This window comes from Quercus robur, chromosome 2, assembly GCF_932294415.1.
Source record: "Quercus robur chromosome 2, dhQueRobu3.1, whole genome shotgun sequence".
NCBI classification, from domain to species: Eukaryota; Viridiplantae; Streptophyta; class Magnoliopsida; order Fagales; family Fagaceae; genus Quercus; species Quercus robur.
In genome coordinates, this window is record NC_065535.1 from 26,896,997 (window position 1) to 26,919,322 (window position 22,326).

General features: G+C 38.5%; 1 protein-coding gene across 2 annotated transcripts in view; it reads left to right on the forward strand.

Moving 5' to 3' along the window:
• Positions 1–20,148, forward strand: part of LOC126713111 (phosphatidylinositol-3-phosphatase SAC1) — a 39,278-nt gene extending 19,130 nt beyond the window's left edge. For both annotated transcript variants that reach the window (XM_050412757.1, XM_050412758.1), the window contains 7 exons: positions 5,189–5,573; positions 5,729–5,850; positions 6,281–6,391; positions 6,655–6,867; positions 7,879–8,070; positions 11,659–11,770; positions 19,589–20,148. In XM_050412757.1, the coding sequence (XP_050268714.1) occupies positions 5,189–5,573; positions 5,729–5,850; positions 6,281–6,391; positions 6,655–6,867; positions 7,879–8,070; positions 11,659–11,770; positions 19,589–19,837 (1,384 nt within the window). In that variant the 3' untranslated portion in view covers positions 19,838–20,148. The remainder of the gene's footprint in view (positions 1–5,188; positions 5,574–5,728; positions 5,851–6,280; positions 6,392–6,654; positions 6,868–7,878; positions 8,071–11,658; positions 11,771–19,588) is intronic.
• The last annotated feature ends 2,178 nt before the right edge of the window (positions 20,149–22,326 follow it).

Consider the following 22,326-nt stretch of genomic DNA (forward strand, 5'->3'; position numbering starts at 1 on the left):
TAGCATCCACTTGAATCCCCTCAAGGAGCCTGAAACCCAAGTGTGTTCCTAAAACTTTAACTAAAATTACATTAAATTTGACAACCATCCCAGTTGTCCATCAAACACATCCTCTTCCAAGAAATCAAGATCCACACCACAGAAAGACTGAAACATGGTGGCAGAGAAGATGGCCTTGAAAAAGGTAGTGAGGTGAGCTAAAGGCATCATGCAGGTCCTATTGAAAGAACTTCTAGTTCCACCGGCGTGAAGCTATTTATGAAAATTACGGGAAAAAAAAAAAAATCAGGAAGCGTGTACCAACCCAAAATGAGAACTCCACCCAAAACTTGAAAAATTTGCCGCAAATTTTGATGATTTGGCTGAAACAATTTGAAAAATTGCTTGGTACGTGAACCAGTATGTTTCAAGGGATAAGTGTTGGAAGTTGGGGCTAGCAAAAGTGCATTCATATGAACAATTATATGAAATATTTGGGGATGCCGTTGGGAACTTCTTTTAAGACAGTTTTGATTTGGAATCCTATTTTAGAGAAGATGGAGAAGAAACTATCAGGGTGGAAGCTTCTCTATCTATCTAAGGGTGGTAGGCTCACGTTACTAAAGAGTACTCTCTCAAGTATTCCAACATACTTTTTATCTCTTTTTACTATTCCTAAAGCTGTGGCTGCTAGATTGGAAAGAATTTAGAGGAATTTTCTTTGGGGGTCTTCTGAGGGGAGTTTCAAATAGCCTTTGGTGGCTTGGGAAAATGTGTGTTTACCCATCGAATTGGGTGGTTTGGGGATAAGAAGTGTGGTGTCATTTAATCAAGCTTTATTAGGGAAATGGCTGTGGAGGTAAGTTCATGAAGTTACCCATCTTTGGTAGAGAGTTATCTCCACAAAATATGGTGAGGGTCAAAGGGGGTGGAGTACTAAAGTTTGCAGGAGGACTCATGGATGTGGCCTTGCATTCATGAAGGGTGGGAGAGCTTTTCTAAGCCTCTGTCTTTTGTAGTGGGTGAAGGCACTCGTATCCGCTTTTGGCATGATAAGTGGATTGGTGATAATACCCTAAAAGATCTCAATCTTGAGCTCTATGTTTGTTTAGCTGCCAAGGATGCTTGTATCTTTAAGGTTTTGTGGATCCCAGAAGAGGGGGTACCGTTAGAGTGTGGGATTTAAGGTTTTATAGAGCTTTTGAAGATTGAGAGCTAGCTGCATCTTATTCTTTATTTCAGTTAATCCAAACTTGTATTCCTTGGGGTGATAGGAGAGATACTCTTCGTTGGCGGCTTAAAGGTGATGGTAAGTTTGACACCCGGTCTTATTACCATGCGATTTGGGGTACATTGATTTCTTTATTTTCTTGGAAGGGTGTTTGGAAACCAAAGGTTCCTAAGCGAGTGGCTTTCTTTTTGTGGACAGTTGCTCATGATTGGATTGTAAATTTGGATAATCTCATGCTTAGGGGTCGCCCTTTGGCAAATTGGTTTTGTATGTGTTGTTGTGATGGGGAATCGGTGGACCACTTTCTTCTTCATTGTCCAATTACACATACTTTATGGACTTTTATGCTTCAAGCTTTTGGTATACGTTGGGTTATGCCAGGATCAGTGGCGGGATTGTTATCTTGTTCACATCTATGGCTTGGGAAGCATAATTCGAACATTTGGAATTTGATTCTAGGGTGCTTAATGTGGATTGTTTGGTTGGAAAAAAATCGTCGCTAGACAATGAGAAGATGCTGGATAAGTTAAAGGTTTTATGCCAACGTAGTCTTTTTGAGTGGTCTCGTTATTGGGGTTTTACTGATTATTCTTCTCTCTCTGAGTTTATGCTTTCCCTTAGATTAGTTTCCTAATTACCCTCTTTTTTTGCTGTTTGTTTTATCTTTTTCTTGTTGTTCATCATCATGAACAACTTGTACTCTTCCTTATTTACTCATTAATAATAGTTCTCTGATTATCTATCAAAAAACAGAAGAAACAATGGTTAACGTGCTTGGAAAACTTTATGCTTACATCCACAAATGACAACAACCAAAATACATTATCAATATTCTAGATTACAAACACACCCAACAAAATATCACAAGCTAAACTCGCAAACTCTTACAAATGAAAACAAACAAACAAACACAAACTAACAGAAATCATTTCTAGAGTGGCTTTTTTTGTCTGGACCGCAGCCTTGGGGAAATGTTTGACTATTGACAATCTTAGGAAAAGAAAGGTTTGTATTTTGGATTGGTGTTATATGTGCAAGCGTAGTAGTGAAAGTGTTGACCATCTTTTCCTTCATTGCCCGGTTGCTTCGGAGTTATGGGATATGGTTTTTGGTTTATTTGGAGTGTGTTGGATCATGCCCTCGTCTGTTGTTGGTCTCTTAGCTTGCTGGCAAGGTCACTTTGGTCGCCTCCGCAATGGAGTTATTTGGAAGGTCATTCCTCTTTGTTTGATGTGGTGTATTTGGAAGGAGAGGAATAGTAGATGCTTTGAAGACTCTGAGCGTGCTATGCCCGACCTCAAGCTTCTTTTCTTCCGAACCTTACTTGATTGGTTCTCTGTGTGGAGAAACCATCCTTTTTCTATTTTGGATTTACTTGACTTTTGTAATTTTCGTTCTTGACTTGCTCCCCCTTGTATACTTCCTGTGTGCTTGGGTGTATCTTTTTATTATCAATGAATTCTTATTACTTATCAAAAAAAAAAAAAAAATTCATAATAAGGCACTCAAAATCACATATCAAAAAAAAAAAAAAAATAAGGCACTCAAAATCTGAAAACCCTAATACAACGAATGGTGCTTTTGAAATAGTATGCAAACTATCTACTTACACACATGGGTATCTTTGAACACCAAAAGAACTACCAAACGACTCTTTGAAGAAACTCGCTCCAAGTTCTTCTAAGTCTTCTCTTCTCCCAATGTGGGAAGGCCACTTAAGCCAAAGCCACCAAACTCTTTGTTGTTTATTACAAGATTCTAACTCTTATTATTCTGTGGACAAGAAATACTAAATTACTTCTTTAACAAAGAATGAGCTTTGCTTTCACACCAAAAGTACTTAAATGGTTAATCAAGTCCAAATAAGAAATTGAGTCAATTTCCAACAATATGTGTATCGGATTGGTGACAAAGATGGTTTGGTAATGTGCAAAGGAGATTGGTTAATGCACCAATGAGAAAGAGTGAGTTGATTAAAATCAAGGGAATGATAAAAGCTTGAGGACGGCCTAAAATAACATTTGTAGTAATAGTAAAGTAAGATATATCAAATAAGGAGGTGACAATATGATTTGGATATGGCCAACCTTGATTAGTCTATTGAGGGTCTATAACCAACCCCAAAGTATTGGGATCAAGGCTTGGTTTTATTATTGTTGAAATGATCTGTTTGGATACCACTTGTTTTGCTGAAACTAAAAACTTATTGCTGAAAATACTGTAGATAAAGGTAAAAATTAGTTGAAATAATATAGTGAGACCCATAAATAGTAGCAAAAATAAGCTAAATAGTGCAATAATTTTCATTTTTCATTGGTATCCAAATTAAGGCTAAGTGTATCAGATTGGTAGCCAGTACAATTTTTATAACTTTGGTTTGATGTGGGTTGGTTATGACTGGCCTAGATGTGTTGTGGTCCTAGCTTCTAGGCCCACCAAAGAAGACTATTGGGCCAAGGCGTGTTAGTATTTGGGTTTGCTCACATGGTATAATGGGTTATAAAGCTGGTTCAAATGAGGCGTTCTTTGTTTTTTGGTTTTATTTTGAAAGCTAGAAATTGTATTCACCATGAACAACAAAAGGATTCTGCATTGACTTGTCAAACACTTAGTGGTAGACCATGATTAGGGGAGTGACATGATGACATGACATGGTGACGATTGCAGCGGTACATTCTGTCTAGGGTTGTCTGGTGTAGTATCAGAAGCAGCATATAGGGATGTGAAGACAAGCGAATTGGCATAAGGCCTCAAGCCACATTGTTCTTAATATTTGCAAGTCTTACATTGTTGATGGAGTCGCTTGAGGACTTTGGAGGATGGGTCTCAAATCTCAATAGCAATCTGGGCTTGATGGTCTAGCTTGGTACTTCAGGGTTTGGTATTGCCGTATTGGGGTGGCTTGTCTTGGCCGAAGGATTGATGACCTGGTTGTTGTACTTGGGTGGTTTTTGTGCATTTGGGGTTGTGTATTTTTGAATGACGGTCCTAGGTTTGAATTTTTGAGGCTTGGTTGTGGTCTAGTGGTTGATGCGCTTTGATGGTCGTTGGATTGATTCATCAGTGGAGGGGTTTAGTTGCCACAGCTTGAGAGTGACAAAGGTGGATGTTGGCCTCAATTGGGTGTGATCTGGTAGATTCGTAGGCCAAAGGAAATTTCTATCTTTCCTTTTTATAATATTACTTGTATATTAAAAAAAGAAAAAAGCACAAAGGAATTGGTTCCATGAACTTCATTTGTGGATGCTCTTTTTGATAATTCAAAAGTTGGGGGTGGGAGTATTTGAACTTTAGATGTCTCTATTGAAAACACCAAGAGGTGACAATTAGTTAAGCTAGAAGGCTCTTGGCAACTTCATATGCGGATGCATAGGGTAGTTCTGTCTCGCATTCTTATAAGAAGAGTAATGGTTTTTTAAACTCCTAACTTTGCATATAATAAAGTCTATTATAGTATGCGGCCCCACAAATGACAGAAAACTTGAAAATACTGATTGTTGTGGTATCAGATGTCATCTAACTTCTTAACAGGGAAAGCAGTCCATGAAACTTCTGTAGATAGCCACTTATCAAAAAAGAAACTTCTGTTACAACGAAAAAAACACCATAACAATTGCATAAAAAAAATGATTGAATTAAGTGCTTTTGAATTTGATAGTGTTATTATTTACAAAAAGAAAAATTAAATTTGTGATTATTACTTATCATATAATGCTCTTTCTGGACAATAAGTTGTGTATCAGCAATTTATTGACCATGTATAAATTCATGAATGTTGGGGGGGGGGGGGGGGGGTGGGGTTAGTAGTAGTTGAGGGCCCCATTTTCATACAAGGGTATTTTGTTTGTAGTAATCATCAAGCCTGGTGAGGTCTCATTTAAGGCACCTACTGGTGCTTGTTTAACATTGAAATAGTTAATCATCTTGGTGTGTCCTTTTGATGTTCTTCTATATATAGTTCATTTTCATCTCTTTCAGGGATGCTTCGCTTAGAGATTTAAGAGCTAATTCAACGGACCTAGCTATGATTGGAAGCTGTAATGATAATCTAAATTCTTTAGTTAATCGAGACAGAGAGACTGATTTTAATCAACAGAATGGAAAAAATAATTGTGGTGGGGAAGCACCTCGTTTTCAAAGTGGAGTTCTGCGCACCAACTGCATTGACTGCTTGGATCGCACAAATGTTGCCCAGTATGCTTATGGCCTTGCAGCTTTAGGCCGCCAACTTTATGCAATGGGTTTAACAGACATTCCCAAAGTGGACCCTGAGAGTACCATTGCTGCAGCTCTAATGGATATGTATCAGAGCATGGGGGATGCTCTTGCCCAGCAGTATGGTGGATCTGAAGCTCATAATACAGTAAGTTTTATTGTGAATTTGTCTTAGTTTATTTTACATTTGTCTATTATTAAATTTGCACATCTACATTTTCTTTTTTTCTGTTCCTTTTTCTTAACCATGCAGATGAGATTTTGTTTTCATTTCCTGAATCACTGTTTTGTTATGAGCATCAGGTCTTCCCAGAGAGGCAAGGAAAGTGGAAAGCTACTACCCAATCTAGAGAGTTTTTGAAGTCTATCAAGCGATACTATAGCAATACTTACACTGACGGTGAAAAGCAAGATGCAATAAATCTGTAAATATTCCTCCCCATTATGATTCTTATTTGATTTTTATGAAAATAGTATCCTATTTCATTTTTATGAAATACTATTTTCATTCCTCTTGTTTTTAATATATGAGATTTCTGAAGTTTTGAATTCTCATTCTATCAATGAGCTCTAGCTTAATTGGCACCTCCTATCCTTATAAGTGCTAGGTGGAGGGTGAAGTCTTGGGTTCAAGACCCATCGGGTGCATGTGTTATGTACCAATAAAAAAATTTTCATTCTGTAACTTCTCACTTATGTAAAGAGATTTAAAATATTTTTGGAAAGCTGGGTTGCCTCAGTTTTTCTGACTCTTATCATTTATAATTTCCTTGTTTATCTGTTATTATTTATTTTGTTTTTGTGCTCATTTTATTTAACATCCTCTCAAGCTATCATCATTTGGTTGTTGTACAGATTTTTGGGTTACTTCCAACCACGGGAAGGGAAACCCGCTCTTTGGGAGCTTGATTCAGATTACTATCTCCATGTGTCTGGGATGGGAGATGATTTTTTCCTGGATAAGTGGTAAGTCTCCATGTTTTCCTTCTACATGCTACCTCACCCACACATTCACGAGCATGTACACATGCAAACATTGTACACTTATGATTGTTTTTCATATTTTTCTTATTATATTATCTCCATTGATTTTTATTTTTATTTTTTTGGTTTGGTGCATTTATTTTAAATATTGAGTATCTAATCTTTGTGTTCCTTACTCTTTTGTTCTTGGTTTATTCATCCTTTTTTAAAAAAAAATAATAAATTTATGGTTTTCAACTTCGCAGTTTGCTAGCTAATGCCATGCCTGTTGGAGGTGCTAGAGTTACTTTGGCCCCTATTTCAGCTTGCAGGGAAGACTTCTTGCGGATGAAGTTGACATCATTTGATAAGTTGATACAAAGGACATGTAGTTTAGTAAGGAATGTAAGACTTTGTAGAGAAACAGATCACAGACATGGTTCTGGCATAGGAAATTCCAGTGTGGCACCTGATGCAGCGTAATTATTTCCTTTTTATGATTCATATCCTATGTTTACCTCCTATGATTATTCAACCTTCTCTTGGTTGCTTGCACACAATGCATTATCTCTCTCTCTCACTTGCTCCTATATGCTGCTGATTTGTTGGTTCTGCTGCTATGTTGATCTACAAAACTGAAATACTTGCTCCTGTTCCTGGGTTTCTTTCATTATAGAAGAAAATTTGTAGTTAGTCTGAGTATACTACCTGTTGATTGAGGTTTTAATAATAATTCTTCATTAGTTAAATCAAATTCTTGGTTTTCATGCAGTCTACTATTTTCTAAGTCCATTGTTTGTGTGCGATTTGTGGTGCTTCATGTCACTGACCTGTTTGTTATACCCTAGAAATGTCACGTGCTTGTCTCCTGTCCTTTATTTTAATCAACATTTTTGTCCCTCAAATATTATTTTGACCACATTGATGTTTGTGCAAGTGTGTTCCTTTTTCTTTTTCTTTTTTTTTTTTTATTTTTTAAAGGAAAGGATTTAATGTCACAAGGATATGTGGAAGGATATGCCTTTTCTTGCATTTTAGCTTCCATTTTTACATCAAACTGATTAAAGTTGTGTGTAAAGTCATAGTTATGTTCTAAATATTACAATAAAAAAGTTATAAATAATAAATAACACAAATAAGTTCCCTTTTTTTAAGTCTGCATGTTCAAGTGAATTTATAAAATAGTCTCCAGTTTCACACTTCTTCGAGTTCCAAGGAGTCATAAGACATTTTAAAATGATTTGTATCTCATTCTGTTACAGTAAGAATGTCCATTTACGCACAATCTTCCCAGTGTTGATGCATGTCCTCTTAGTTCTCTCTCTCTCTCTCTAGAAATGATAAAATTGCTGGTTTCTCTTTTTTTTTTTTTTTTTTTTTTTTTTTTTTTTTTTTTTTTTTTCTCATTGTTGGGTGGTTATGGTGCAAAGTAGTCTGTATATCCTTGGAAACCTAGTTTCCATTACTGAATCTTAGCATTTTTTGTCCAGTGAAATACAGCTCAAAAGCCCAAATTGGCTTTTTGGTCAGAGAAAGCATGAAGATAGTGCCTCAGCTCCCAAAGTTTCTTCGCATGAAATTGCAAGTGGAGGATCTCAGGCTGACAGAAGAGTTGATGGTTTATGTGACCTAAATTGGCTTTCTTCTGCTAGCGATACCAATGAAGAGGAAATTTTCCAGAGGTATATCTCTTGAAAGTCCATTTTCATTTTTCGTAGAAACCTCCTTGGTTGTTCAATATAATCAACTAGTTGAATCAATCAGATTTTTCTTGTGGTGGCTGGTTCAACAAGTTACTTGCTGTGAGAGAAAACGTAAGGCTGTGTTTGGTTTAGTGATTTTCATCACTCATATCTCAATTTCCATCACTTGTCACCCAAAAATTGTGGGCCCCACTAGTGCAAGGGTTGTTTGGTTTGATTCTCATCACTCATTACTCAATATATTGAGAATGTGTAGTGAGAATTGAGAACACTTTTTTTGTGTTTTCAGATTTATGATTTATGAGTTGAGTCAAGTGGCAATTTGGTAATAAAACATTAGTAGTGGGACCCATTGGCTAGTGTTGTCACACTCAAAGTCAGACACAAGTTGCTCAACGGCTCTTTCTTTCTTTCTTTATTTCTTCATCTCCTCACATCGGTGCTTCTTTGTTTCTTCTTCGAGCTAAACACAGCACACACTGCACAAGGATCTCACAGCCTCTTGGTGCTTGTGCTGAGAGAGATGTGAGCTGGGTTCTTCCTTTATTTTCTTTGCTTTTCTGTGGCTGAAAGCTTTAGTGATAAGAGAATTAGAGATACGTGCATCAAGGGAGCAACCGATAGTGGTGACAATAGCAGCTGTGAGATACGAACAGGGAGATGATAGGCATTTGCTTGTACCATTCCTTCATAGCCTGAGCCATTCCCTACCAATTTTTCTTGTTTTTCCCTCTAGCAACTCAGATTCTGAGGAAGACAAACACACATGGAAAATTGAATCTTTATTATTGGTTGGAGAATTTGGGTGATTTGTGTCTTTGACAGTGATAGAAGATTAATTGAGAGAGAGAGAGAGAGAGAGAGAGAGAGAGAAGACGAAGACATGAGGAAATCTGAGTGGGTTTTGGAAGAGAGAAAAAGCTATGAGTAATGGAGTGCCAAACACACCAATGCATGGGTTAGGAGAAAATTGAGTGTGAGATGTGACTTATGAGTTATGAGTCAACACCTAGGCCTGGCTTGGGCGGGGAAACCACTAGGAGTCAACACCTAGGGACTAGGGTAGACCTAGAGTAAGCACTAGACTAAAAGAGACCAAACGGCCATTTTTTCATTCATCAAAATATGAACTATCTCCTTAAAGAGTACAATAGGTTGCTTATAAAGGATTGCTAAACCCTAGTTCTAATTGGCTAGGAAACCTTAATTGCCTTATTACAAAAATAACCTTGCTTCCAAATTAAAATACTAATAGTCTAATAAACTACTAGGACCTAAAACGTAAAAATACAATTGACTTGCAAATATAAATAATACTAAATAATAATTTCCTTGCGTCTCCCGCATCAGACGGGTTGTGAGATATGAGTCATGGGCTAACCAAACATAGCCTAAATCTCTGTATATGCCTTGTGAATCAATTCTGAGCCTGAAATTACAAAGTTTGAGAACTTTTTACTTTGTACTCTTTGAGTTTTTATTTTTTTCCATTTTCAATTGGATGAAGGTTGACTAGTTTGAAGTTGGAGTGCTTTTTCCTGATAAATTTCAGTAATTATGGAACTATGAAATGAACAAAGTATATTTGTGGTGTATGTATACTAGCAGAAAGACATTGGAACCTTTAGGTCTAAGGAATTTAGTAAGATTAGCCCCATTGTAACCAGCGGAATATTAAGGAGGATAGAAGGGAAAAATATGTTTGTCATTTAATTATATTGTATGCAGTTTCTTATAAATGTCTCTCCAAAGGTCAGCCACTGAGAATATATCCTCTGTTATGCCAATATGGAAGCAAGTGTACCACAGATGATGACATGTCCAATGGCAACCTCGCTTGCATAGAATGGATTAAGGAATGATATAATTTGGTTTAATGATGCCACATCTTTTTTGTTAAGATAAAATGATTAGGATTGACCAATTTCTAGATGTGACTAACCATTAGAATATACTACATGTGCATTAAATTTCATTTGAATCCATCATATTCTTTTCAGCAGACTTCCCTTCCCGACTAATTGACATGGGAAAAGAACCAAAACAGATATCACTAAAAATAGAAAACAAAATAAACTTAGGTATTAACATTTAGTCTTGCTTGGAATTTTCACACCAAGCAAGAGAAAACAAAACATAGGAATCAGCACCTAGGGTTGCCTAGAATCAACAAAAAATATTGCAGGAAAAATTTTAACAATAAATTTTTTTACTCAAGCTAGAGTACAATAGCCTGCTTATATAGACAACTAAGACTGTAACCTAGTCATAATTGACTTGGGTTGAAGCCCAATGTTTGTAATGTTTTATTTTCCCAGCATGTTTAAATGGCTTCAGCAAATCCCTATAAATAATTGGATAGCATGGGCTGGGTTAGTTTTTGGACAGATTTAGGCTTCACTTCTAGTTGTTGAGCAAGTGCACACGAGATAATCCAGTTTCTTTTATTTATTTATTTGGAATTGTGTAGACCTTACTACATAAAAATCAAATTAATAATTTGGTTGTACTTTTATAATTGATGTTGGCCACAGATATTAGGGAAATCATGCCTGTTTGATAACACAGTTTCAAACTGCAATTTTTAAAAGTACAACTTTTTCAAACTTCACTTTTTTATTCGTATGGCTTTCTCAAACTCCCAATTTTTAAAAAGTTGAAAATTTGCTGTACTAAACAGGGACTTTATTTAACTGATCTCAAGCTTGGGGATTCACGTCTAGTGATTTCATTCCGTTGCTTTAGATTCTCTTCTTTTTTGTATATATTTCTTTGTTACTTCATGCTTCTTGCATGAATTAGCCTTGTTTAATAAGATTTATCTCACTTATCCCAAAAAAAAAGGCACATGTATCTCATGTTGTATCATTATTTGAAATTATATCATGGAATACAGTGTTTTTCTTTTAATTTATTACTTTGGTTTTTGGGTTTATTGCTTGATGAGCCTGATTTCTTGTGATAAGAACTTCTCAAGAATTTAAGATATTTGTAGTACTTATCAAAAAATAATTGTAAAATATGACCAGAGGTATGTGTCCAATCTGCACACTTTGTGATAATTGAAATTAAGAAGGGTGTGCATGATATGCTAAGTTTTGGTAGGTAAATACAACCTAGGAACCTGCACAGGATTGAGTCTATGCTCTCATCCTTTACCCCTAATTTATGTGGGGAGGATATGCCATTTGGTCCAAGGTTTGTTAGCATTATATACTATTTTTGTAGCTTTGGACATGTTTACTGTTAGGGTTGAACTTAGCTCAGCTTTCAACAATCTTAAGCTGAGAGATGGCAGGAAAGGAGAGGGCAAGGGTTTCTGAAACCTTCATAATTCCTCTCCCCCCATAAACATAGGGTTAGCTGTTGTATTTAACTTTGCAGATGCATTTTTAAGTGACAAAATTTTGTACTACTTTTTCTTTTTCAGTTTTATTCTGTGACAATTACCCAAAAGAAAATAAAACATAATTATTATGTAACAGACTGTTAAAATGGAGGTTGTTATTAATAAATTCTATATTTTGTCCAGTTAATTAATGCACATATTTGTTCTTTGATTTTCAGGTACCTTGCAATGACATCCGTTGATGAGGGAAATGGTTGGTATGGTGGTACGCTGCTTGGTGATCAAGACAAAAACAGTGAGATATATAAGCATTATGCTGCATTATGTCAGGTAATAATACTTGGCATTTCTGATAATTTTATCTGTTGGTTGTAGGTGCCTTATAAGATTCAAGGCAATTACTTTTAACCAAACTCGGAAGGAGGTTCTCTAATTAATTCTATAGAAGTAATGGCTGAAATTCATATGTTATCTATGATGGTATATAGAGAAATTAGGTTATGTCTGGTAACAGTTTTTGTTTTCTATTTTCAAAAACTTGTTTTTGGAAATATAAAGAAAAAACAGTTTTCTTGCATTTTTGAAATCAAAAACATGTTTGGTTAGTTGAAATTAAAAAAAAAAAAAAAATTTGAAGAAAAAAATAGAAAATATTAAAATATGTTGGTATTAGGATTTGTACTCTAATGCTAACTCATTAAATGAGACATGTAGGGACACAATTCGCGTGGGCCCACAGTAGGGTTGGGTTCACACGAAAATGGACCCGTACAATATCATTTGTAGAGAATGGGGTCGAAAGGCTAAGCCATGTTTACTCAGCCGTGGTTTTGTTGAGTTGTTCATGCATGATCTAGAGGTGTTCACCCCTTTAGGTCTTTTTCTTTCCGGAAGAACCCCCCCTTACTTTAGGTTGTATATTTTCCTTTTATATTAGCATGCATTCAATTTCCTTCGTCCACGTGTAGGGTCGGACTTTCCAAGACTGAACCTGAGTTGCTGGGAGTGGTTGAGTAGGCCAAAGAAACACGACTCTGTGAGAGGCAAAGCTCTGTCTAGGGCCGGTAGTATTGGCAGCCTTTCCTAGATATTTTAGATTTCTTACAAGATTATCCCTATACCACTTTTGCCCCTTTCCTTAGTGTAGCTCTGGGCTAACCGAGGGCTGTACCTTCCTCGGCGGCTTCTATGGCCCATTAGTGCTTTGTGTTTATTGGGCTGGGACTACTATCCTCCTCGGCTTGGGCCTTAAGTATCCCCGTGAATAGGTGGATCTGGCCCATCTGTTGTCGGGCCCCACAATAGCCCCTCAAAACCCTGCTATCCAACTCTTCGGTTGGAAAGGTGGGTTTTGATAATACCGAGACTTTATTGCGGCTTATTAAGTTCGGCCCTTGATCAACGTCAGCGACTTCTCACCTCCCCAAGTAATGCGCCGGTCTACGTGACAATTCCCTTGACTTACGCGTGAGGCGTTTATTCCGTTTGGATAGCCGTAGTGCGCTTTTAATGTCTTCTTTTTACGAGGCCTCTTAACTCTATCGGTTAAGGATGGCTTGGAGAAACGAAACGGTTTTGCATTTACTAGCAGATTTCTTAGAGGATCGGAACGTGTCACGTACCCTCGTCTTTTTCCCCTATATAAAGAGAGAAGATAAGAGGGTGATTCTCTCATATGCGAATCCCTTAGACTTTTCCCAGAATCCGCCTCTTCCCTCTGGTTATCCCTCATTTGATAACACGTCCACCACAGTGATCAACCATGAATGAATCCCTCCTTTCCCTGAAACACCATATCTTAACGAAACTTGAGATGGCTCGGTCGGGGCAAGGATGGTGGAGACTCAAGGTTTGTCTCCCCATTCTTTTAGCCAAAATCCGAAGCAGGGACTCGTCATACCCCATTTCTGGTGTGACTGAGTCGAAAACCTCCCTTGTCATCTCCATCTGCTCTCTCATGAGCATACCTAATTAGGCTCCCCTTCTCCCTCTTTTGCTCCTTTTACTTTCTTTTCATTGCTTCACTCTTCTTCTCCTCCTTCCCGTTCATGTCCTCCATCTTCTTTTTCCCTTGCTTTCTTCAGCAACAAGAGCTTGCTGAAGTGCTTCCATGTGTTCCAATTCTTCTTCCTTGTCCTTCATTATTTTTGTATAAGGTTCTTCTCCTGATATGAGCAGTACTGAGGCATGGATTTCAGAGAGATCTTGAAGGCAGATTCAAAAGACACCTGATGGTTTACTTATTTGTATTACAGATATTGTTATTGTTTTTGCAGTTCATTTTTTGTATAGGCTTGTTTAAGCCCTTCCTTGTACGTTGTAACAAATTTTCATATTAATAAAAGATAGTGTTACTCTATTTCTTATGTCTTGTTTATATATTCTAACAAATGCGAAAGCGCTGCTCGGCATAATAGTATAGCATTTGAATCAATAATGACTAAGGACGAAGTAATCGTTGATAAAATGATGCCACGATAATTTTAACAAAATTATTATTCAATATAACAGTCCGACCAGTAAGGAATGAGACTTATCTTAAAGTTAGCAGTGATGGGTGTCAAATGTCCGATTAGGTGTGAGAAGTATTTACCCGAGGACATGTTACCCCTCGGATGAATGGCCTCCTTAGGTTGACGATCATTAGGTTGCTCTGCCATCTCCACGAGGCGTGAGCATTAACCTTTTCCATTATTTAAGCCGAAAAGAATCCCTTCATTAGGGCGGCTGACTTCCAAAGAAGCTTAAGTCCGAGGACTTTGCCAAACCTGGGCTTTGTTCAGGACTTATACGTTTTATCTTACGTACTTGATTTTTCTCGGAGGCATGAGTCCGAGACTTGGGTTTTGTCGGTATTGAGTTTTACCTTTTAGCATAGGTCCGAGGACCATGCGAGCCTTAGGTTCTGTCCGAGACCAATGTCTGCACCAGTACTTGGTTTCCCTTATCTTTGAGCATTTCCCGAGGCGCCCAAAAGTGACTGTCCTCGGCCATGGCCGCTGCTCCGCGTCGGCCAAGGTACCTGGGCCCTTACGCCAAGCGGCCCCGGGTCCACGAATCCACCTAGCCTATGAATTAAGAGATATTTCTGCAACTTCTGGCCACGTGGTACTCTCTGATGTCACGATGACCGAAATGCGCCTTTACGAGGCTTTTTAATCTTGTGGTTGCAGTCGATGTTGGAAGTTGAGCCAAGACCACTTTGTCTGTAGTGCTCCTTGGGACGCTGCATGAGTTGACTACCATCATCTTGTCTTTTCAAATAAATAGGAGGGAGAGATGGCTGCGTTATATATAACACCCCTTCTTTCAGTTTTCTCTCACATCACGCTCCCCACATCCGGAGCTCTCCTTTCTTGGCATAACATGTTGAAAACGAGGGTTGGGAATAAAGAACTTCCTCCGCCGCAGAAGCATCGTGTCTTCATGAGGCTTACAACCATAAGACATGGGCGCAGGAAGCACAAATTCAGGAGTATACTCCCTCTCCGCCGAGAGGGAAAAGAATCGTCCCCTCTTTTAGTCAAAATCCGAAGCAGGTTCTGTTCATGCCAGAGTTTTGGTACGGCAGAAGAAGGGTTTTCCTCCATCAGCGCCTCCGCTTTGCGGTAGGCGTATATTTAGAGAAAGCCCCACCACCTTCAACTCCCTACACCTTTTCTTCAATGGTGTCAGGTTCAAGTTGGATCTCTTTCGCTGTTTGAGTTGTGGGCAAGTGAGAGCTTTGAAGAAGAACAAGGTCTTGGAGCTGTAGCCAACTTCTCCTCTGACCTACTTCCTCGGCTTTTACTTATTTTCTTGTATCTTCCTTTCTTTTGGTCATGTAGTGAACTTTGACACAGACCGGTTCTAGCTTTTCATTGTACATTGTACTGTCTTTTTGCTTTAGTAAGAAATGACGATTTCTTTATTTATTCTGAATGTTGTTCCTTTGATAAAACTACTTTGTGAGTTGGTGTACTCCATGTGTGTGTTTCTCCTTGGCAGTATTCAGGGCAAGGACTCTTGAAACCCGATTCAACTAATTTTAATCTATGCACACTAACAGACATGATAATAACTCGTAATAAGTTAAACTTAGAAAACTAACCGAGATGTCGATTGAACGCTCTGTAATAAGTGTGAGAATATCGTCTGAGGGTGACGAACTTTGAATAATTCATCTGAGAGCACGACCAAACGTTGCGTGACTTTGGTGGTGCTTTTGAAAACTTGTTAATCCATTCCATATTGGTCCCTTTAGTGTTAAGGGTTCAAAAGCAGACTAGAGAGTCCATGTAACACAGCTCTTCCATTTAAGTAGTTGATTTCCCCAGAGGCTTGGGTCCGAGGACCATGCAAGGCCTTGGTTCTGTCCAAAACTTGCTTTTTCTTTGTAAGTAGTTGGTTTCCCCAGAGGCTTGGGTCCGAGGACCATGCAAGGCCTTGGTTCTGTCCAAAACTTGTGTTTTCTTTGTAAGTAGTTGGTTTCCCCAGAGGCTTGGGTCCGAGGACCATGCAAGGCCTTGGTTCTGTCCAAAACTTGTGTTTCCTTTGTAAGTAGTTGGTTTCCCCAGAGGCTTGGGTCCGAGGACCATGCAAGGCCTTGGTTCTGTCCAAAACTTGTGTTTCCTTTGTAAGTAGTTGGTTTCCCCAGAGGCTTGGGTCCGAGGACCATGCAAGGCCTTGGTTCTGTCCAAAACTTGTGTTTCCTTTGTAAGTAGTTGGTTTCCCCAGAGGCTTGGGTCCGAGGACCATGCAAGGCCTTGGTTCTGTCCAAAACTTGTGTTTCCTTTGTAAGTAGTTGGTTTCCCCAGAGGCTTGGGTCCGAGGACCATGCAAGGCCTTGGTTCTGTCCAAAACTTGTGTTTTCTTTGTAAGTAGTTGGTTTCCCCAGAGGCTTGGGTCCGAGGACCATGCAAGGCCTTGGTTCTGTCCAAAACTTGTGTTTCCTTTGTAAGTAGTTGGTTTCCCCAGAGGCTTGGGTCCGAGGACCATGCAAGGCCTTGGTTCTGTCCAAAACTTGTGTTTCCTTTGTAAGTAGTTGGTTTCCCCAGAGGCTTGGGTCCGAGGACCATGCAAGGCCTTGGTTCTGTCCAAAACTTGTGTTTCCTTTGTAAGTAGTTGGTTTCCCCAGAGGCTTGGGTCCGAGGACCATGCAAGGCCTTGGTTCTGTCCAAAACTTGTGTTTCCTTTGTAAGTAGTTGGTTTCCCCAGAGGCTTGGGTCCGAGGACCATGCAAGGCCTTGGTTCTGTCCAAAACTTGTGTTTTCTTTGTAAGTAGTTGGTTTCCCCAGAGGCTTGGGTCCGAGGACCATGCAAGGCCTTGGTTCTGTCCAAAACTTGTGTTTTCTTTGTAAGTAGTTGGTTTCCCCAGAGGCTTGGGTCCGAGGACCATGCAAGGCCTTGGTTCTGTCCAAAACTTGTGTTTCCTTTGTAAGTAGTTGGTTTCCCCATAGGCTTGGGTCCGAGGACCATGCAAGGCCTTGGTTCTGTCCAAAACTTGTGTTTTCTTTGTAAGTAGTTGGTTTCCCCAGAGGCTTGGGTCCGAGGACCATGCAAGGCCTTGGTTCTGTCCAAAACTTGTATTTTCTTTGTAAGTAGTTGGTTTCCCCAGAGGCTTGGGTCCAAGGACCATGCAAGGCCTTGGTTCTGTCCAAAACTTGCTTTTGTTTCTTTTTATTTGCTTGTTTTCTGAAGGCTTGACTCTTCGAACAAGGTGGGGGGAGCTGGCCTGGTGTTTGAAGCCCCTAGGCTTGTCTATGTCGTCGACGGCGTGGAACGTAGCCCCTAGTAAGAGCTTATGTTGGAACATCAGTAATATGTCGCCGGTGATATAGGCACCTTCGTAGCCCCTTGTTCGACGGAAGCTCAACTTCACCATCGCTCGAGCTAACATGCAAGCCTCCCCACAGACGGCGCCAATTGTAGGGACACAATTCGCGTGGGCCCACAGTAGGGTTGGGTTCACACGAAAATGGACCCGTACAATATCATTTGTAGAGAATGGGGTCGAAAGGCTAAGCCATGTTTACTCAGCCGTGGTTTTGTTGAGTTGTTCATGCATGATCTAGAGGTGTTCACCCCTTTAGGTCTTTTTCTTTCCGGAAGAACCCCCCCTTACTTTAGGTTGTATATTTTCCTTTTATATTAGCATGCATTCAATTTCCTTCGTCCACGTGTAGGGTCGGACTTTCCAAGACTGACACCTGTCCCATCAGTTTCAGACCTGAGTTGCTGGGAGTGGTTGAGTAGGCCAAAGAAACACGACTCTGTGAGAGGCAAAGCTCTGTCTAGGGCCGGTAGTATTGGCAGCCTTTCCTAGATATTTTAGATTTCTTACAAGATTATCCCTATACCACTTTTGCCCCTTTCCTTAGTGTAGCTCTGGGCTAACCGAGGGCTGTACCTTCCTCGGCGGCTTCTATGGCCCATTAGTGCTTTGTGTTTATTGGGCTGGGACTACTATCCTCCTCGGCTTGGGCCTTAAGTATCCCCGTGAATAGGTGGATCTGGCCCATCTGTTGTCGGGCCCCACAAGACAGATTCATTAAATTAAATGCGTGTTTTCATTGACTTTTGAAAATTAGAAATTGAAAACAACATTTTGCATGTTTTCAGTTTTCTTCACAAATTGATTTTTGAAAACAGTTTTTGTTTTTTGTCCATTTTGAGTTGCCAAACAAGTTTTTTAATCTCAAAAATAGAAAATTGTTTTTGAAAATAGGAAATAAGGAAAAAAAACAGTTACCAAAAATACCCATTTTAGCATTTTTAATGTTTGTGTCAATTTTTTTGCATTGTTTATTTTTGATAAGTAATAAAACTTAATCGAAAAAGGAAATTGAATACAATGCACCAGAGCACACAGGCAGTGTACTAAGGATCCAGTAAAACAACAAAAAATTAAAGAGCAAAGAGAGTACAACTATCTAACAAGTCAGCCAAAGAATTAAAAGAAAAAACACCCGAAGCATTTGTCCACTCTAGCAACGTCTGGAGGAAGAGCAGCTTCATATCTTGAATCGATCTCTCATTTCCTTCAAAAGTACAAGCTTCCTCTCCCGCCAAATACCCCACATAAAGCAGTGAGGAATTATATTCCAAATCACCAGTCTTACATTTGCTACATTTAAATGACTAGCTTGCTAGAAGATCCACAACATGGGTTGGCATGACCCAATGAACCCCAAATAAAGAGAACATTGTATTCCACAGCTCTCTATCCACATGGAAATGTAATAGAAAATGAAGAATGGACTCCCATCCTTCTTACACGTGCAATACCAATCTATGACAATTACTCTATGCTTCTACAACTTATCAGTAGTTAAAATTCTCCCCGAAGCTGTGGTCCACAGAAAAAAATACTAACCTTTGATGGCACCTTTGGCTTCCATAAAGCCTTCCAAGGGAAAGAAGAATGGGTAGTGGAATATAGTACCTTATAAAAAGATTTGTCATAAAAAAAATCCCCCTGTAAGAAGGTTTCCAGCATAATTGATCCACTAGGGAATATAGAGAAGAATTTAGGGAAGCAATTTGCCAGGAGCCTTGTAGCTCAACTAGTTGGTATCTCCTAGAGTCTCCAACAGAGATGGTTCAAATCCCCCGACTCCCAACTATTGAATTATGAAAAAATAGGGAAGCAATTCAACATCTTTTTCCAATATGAGAATATGCCTCTAGTTTGTATATCTTGAAGATTGTTTTCCAAGACATGATTTTACATCTTTTTTTGGATAAATCATAAATATATGTATGATTTTACACATTAATCAGCCCCTGTTGAAAGTTATGGGCTGCCTTGTGATTCTTCTAGGAGTTTTGAAGTTGTAGGTTTTTTTTTATAGATGGTCATTTGACATTTGGTATTTTCCTGAAAGTTAATTTTTCACTAAAAGCATCTACCGATAAACAAGTTACATATGCCAAGTATTGGAAGCCTGTTTGGTAGGGAATAAAATTTGAGATGCTGAACAAACCCATAAAGAACTAACCCCTAGGTAAGTTCAGCTGATGTGTCTGATAAGTAATTTATGAAGTTCATCAATGTTACTGTGTTCGTCCAGTTTGCCTGTTGGATATGTTGGGATTCATCTGATCTTTGTGTGTATCTTGTGGTACATGTCATATGATTGGTGTCTATATATATGTTGGAACTTGCAGGGCCCTGCAATGGAACCTATCCAAAATGATGCTGAGAGGGAGGAGCAATATGCTGATGTCCTACACTTGGGCTCAATTGACATTGTAGATGATAATGCTGTTGAAGCAGAGATGGCAGCAGCTCTCAAGGAGTATGATCAAATCGGTGCAGATCTTGGAGTCATCCCTTCGACTTGTAAATACTTTACTGAAGATCCAAGCTGGTTGACAAGATTGATAATTGGGGAAGAGGAGGTGCAAAGAATCTGAAAAGAACTTTCCAGTCTTGCAAACATTTCTGGAAAAGATTGTTATGTACAGTAGAGGTTTTCTATTATTTTCTTTATTCCATTGTATTGATTTTTTGATTTGTATCTGGAATCCTCTAATTTTTTTGCTTTGGGTTAAAAGTTAATTAACCCTAATACGCACGAATTATATATAGGCTTACCCAAAATACAATATGATCCACATACCCTTACCATTTAAAGAACATTACTCATAACAATCCTCCGTAAACTGGAGCATATATATTGTTAATTGATGATGTATAAATGACAGAAATGATGTGTTGGAATTTCTGCTCTTAGCCTTCACCTTATTCATTTCTTATAAAGAAAGCATAAATACAATATGACACGAACATTCTTCAAAGGGACAACTGGTAGGGTGAGTTGATAGGGATAGCTCCCTCTTTAATTTATAGAAGAGTACCGCCTATACAACACAAGGTACAACCATAATATATCTCCACCTATTTATCTAACATTCCTCCTTAAAGCTGAAACATAAGTCTCATATATGCTTAGCTTGGAACATATTGACTCTATATGACTTCTACATAATGCGATATCAAGAAGTTGATCTCCAGTCTCCACAAATGGTGCAGTTATATTTCTCCACTTAGAATCTTGTCTTGGACAAAGTAACAATCTACCTCGATGTGCTTGGTTTGGGCCTCTCACGGAATGCATAATTGGAAGCAATGTGTATGACAGCTTGGTTTTTACCAAGAGTCGGTACATTGAAGCTTAAGTTTTGAAGGATGTGTTGTGGCCACGTTAGTTTACTAGCAGTAAGTCGACAATGCCAATGTAAAAGAGAAGTTGAAGACTGGAGTGCTGGTGGAGGAGGAGAGCAACAGAATCCTAGTAATAGAGACTCTCAATTTCATGCCCCCCATACAAATCATTCGCTTTGTCCGGAGATCCTAAAAGATACAAATGGAGGGTAATAACTAACACAACAATTAATAGCTTTGATGAGTTTACTAATAGACCAACATATTCATGGAAAACTAAAAATTTGTGCAGTATATAACTAGTGAAGGGAAGGTTGGGAACTAAGGCAAGTGGATCCACACCATTGAATCTTATTTTTAGCACTATGTGATGATGTAGCAAGTTAAAAGCCAGAGAGCTGAGTAGACTCACCATTCATATGCTCAGTGTGGCACCTGATTCGATAATCCAAGGAGTGGAAGTTGCTGAATAAAGACGGGGATGCAATACCTGACTAGGCTAGAGTGGTTGTGGCAGAAGCATAGTTTTCAAACCCAGACCATTTATAGAACTAGTAAAGGGAGAGATTCAAAGTTTTTAAGGTCGGACCGAGGTCGAACCATGATAATGTCATAATTATCTTATTAATTAATTAAATACAAATATTGATATTATATTTATTAAATTATATATGTGGGGAAAATTAAATGATTTTGAAGCATATTTTAAAGAAATTTAATAAAAGTAAAATAATAAAGCATGAAAAAATACTTTAAAAGTTATAATTAATTTTTGAAGTATAAAAGTATGAATATATTTATATACTCCCTTTTAGAGATGGCTAATTAAAATATATAATATAATAAAAATATTATGAATATTAGTTATAATATAAAATAAAAGTAGTAATGAAAGTTTATTTAATTAGTGGTATGAATTTTGTTAAGTTTACTTTAATTATATTTAGTTTTCACTTAGAGCATCAACACTCCAGTATAGCCTAGTGGTAAGACTCTAAAACTAACCCAATTCAACCGAAGTTCTAATCTGGTCCGGGTTTGACAACCTTAGGCAGGAGTGACAAGCTTCTAATGGGCAAGCAACTAAGCATAATAGCCTTTGGGAGTAAAGATCAATCCAGTGTTTGGGATATCGATGGATGGTTTAGGGACTTATCCTAAGTGAAGGCCTGATTAGTAGACCGTGCATGCTCGAAGCACGTTGAGGTGAGATATCATTGGTTAAGACTTGTTCTTGAGCAACATTCATTTAAATTAGAGAAGATTCATACAGATGAAAATTCAGCAGACGTTATGACCAAGGTTGTGTCTAGAGAGAAGTTAAAGCTTGTGTCGGATTGGCCAGCATGAATTCTAAGTGAAGAGTTGGGCAGAAGATCTCCTCCTTTCATGGGTTGGAGGGGAAGATTATTGGGTGCTTTGCTCTATGTGGGTCTAGCCCACTTGTTTGTCAAATCTCATTTATGAGCTTGTCTTCTTAAGCTTTACTTCAAGTCAGCTTTTGATTTAATGAGACATGGCTTAAGCATGTGGGACACGCTGAAGTAAAAGAAAAGGCTAAAGAAACATTGAGGCCATTCGGCCTAAAAAAGCTAAAGCAAGATAGAGTCATTCGGCTATTGTGAGAGAAACACAAAAAGGAGAGAGCTTCAAGAGAGGTGCAGTCAAAAGAGATAGAGAGAAAATACAGTGAGAGACATTTTTCTTTGCTTAAGCTATACACAAAGAAGATAAACTA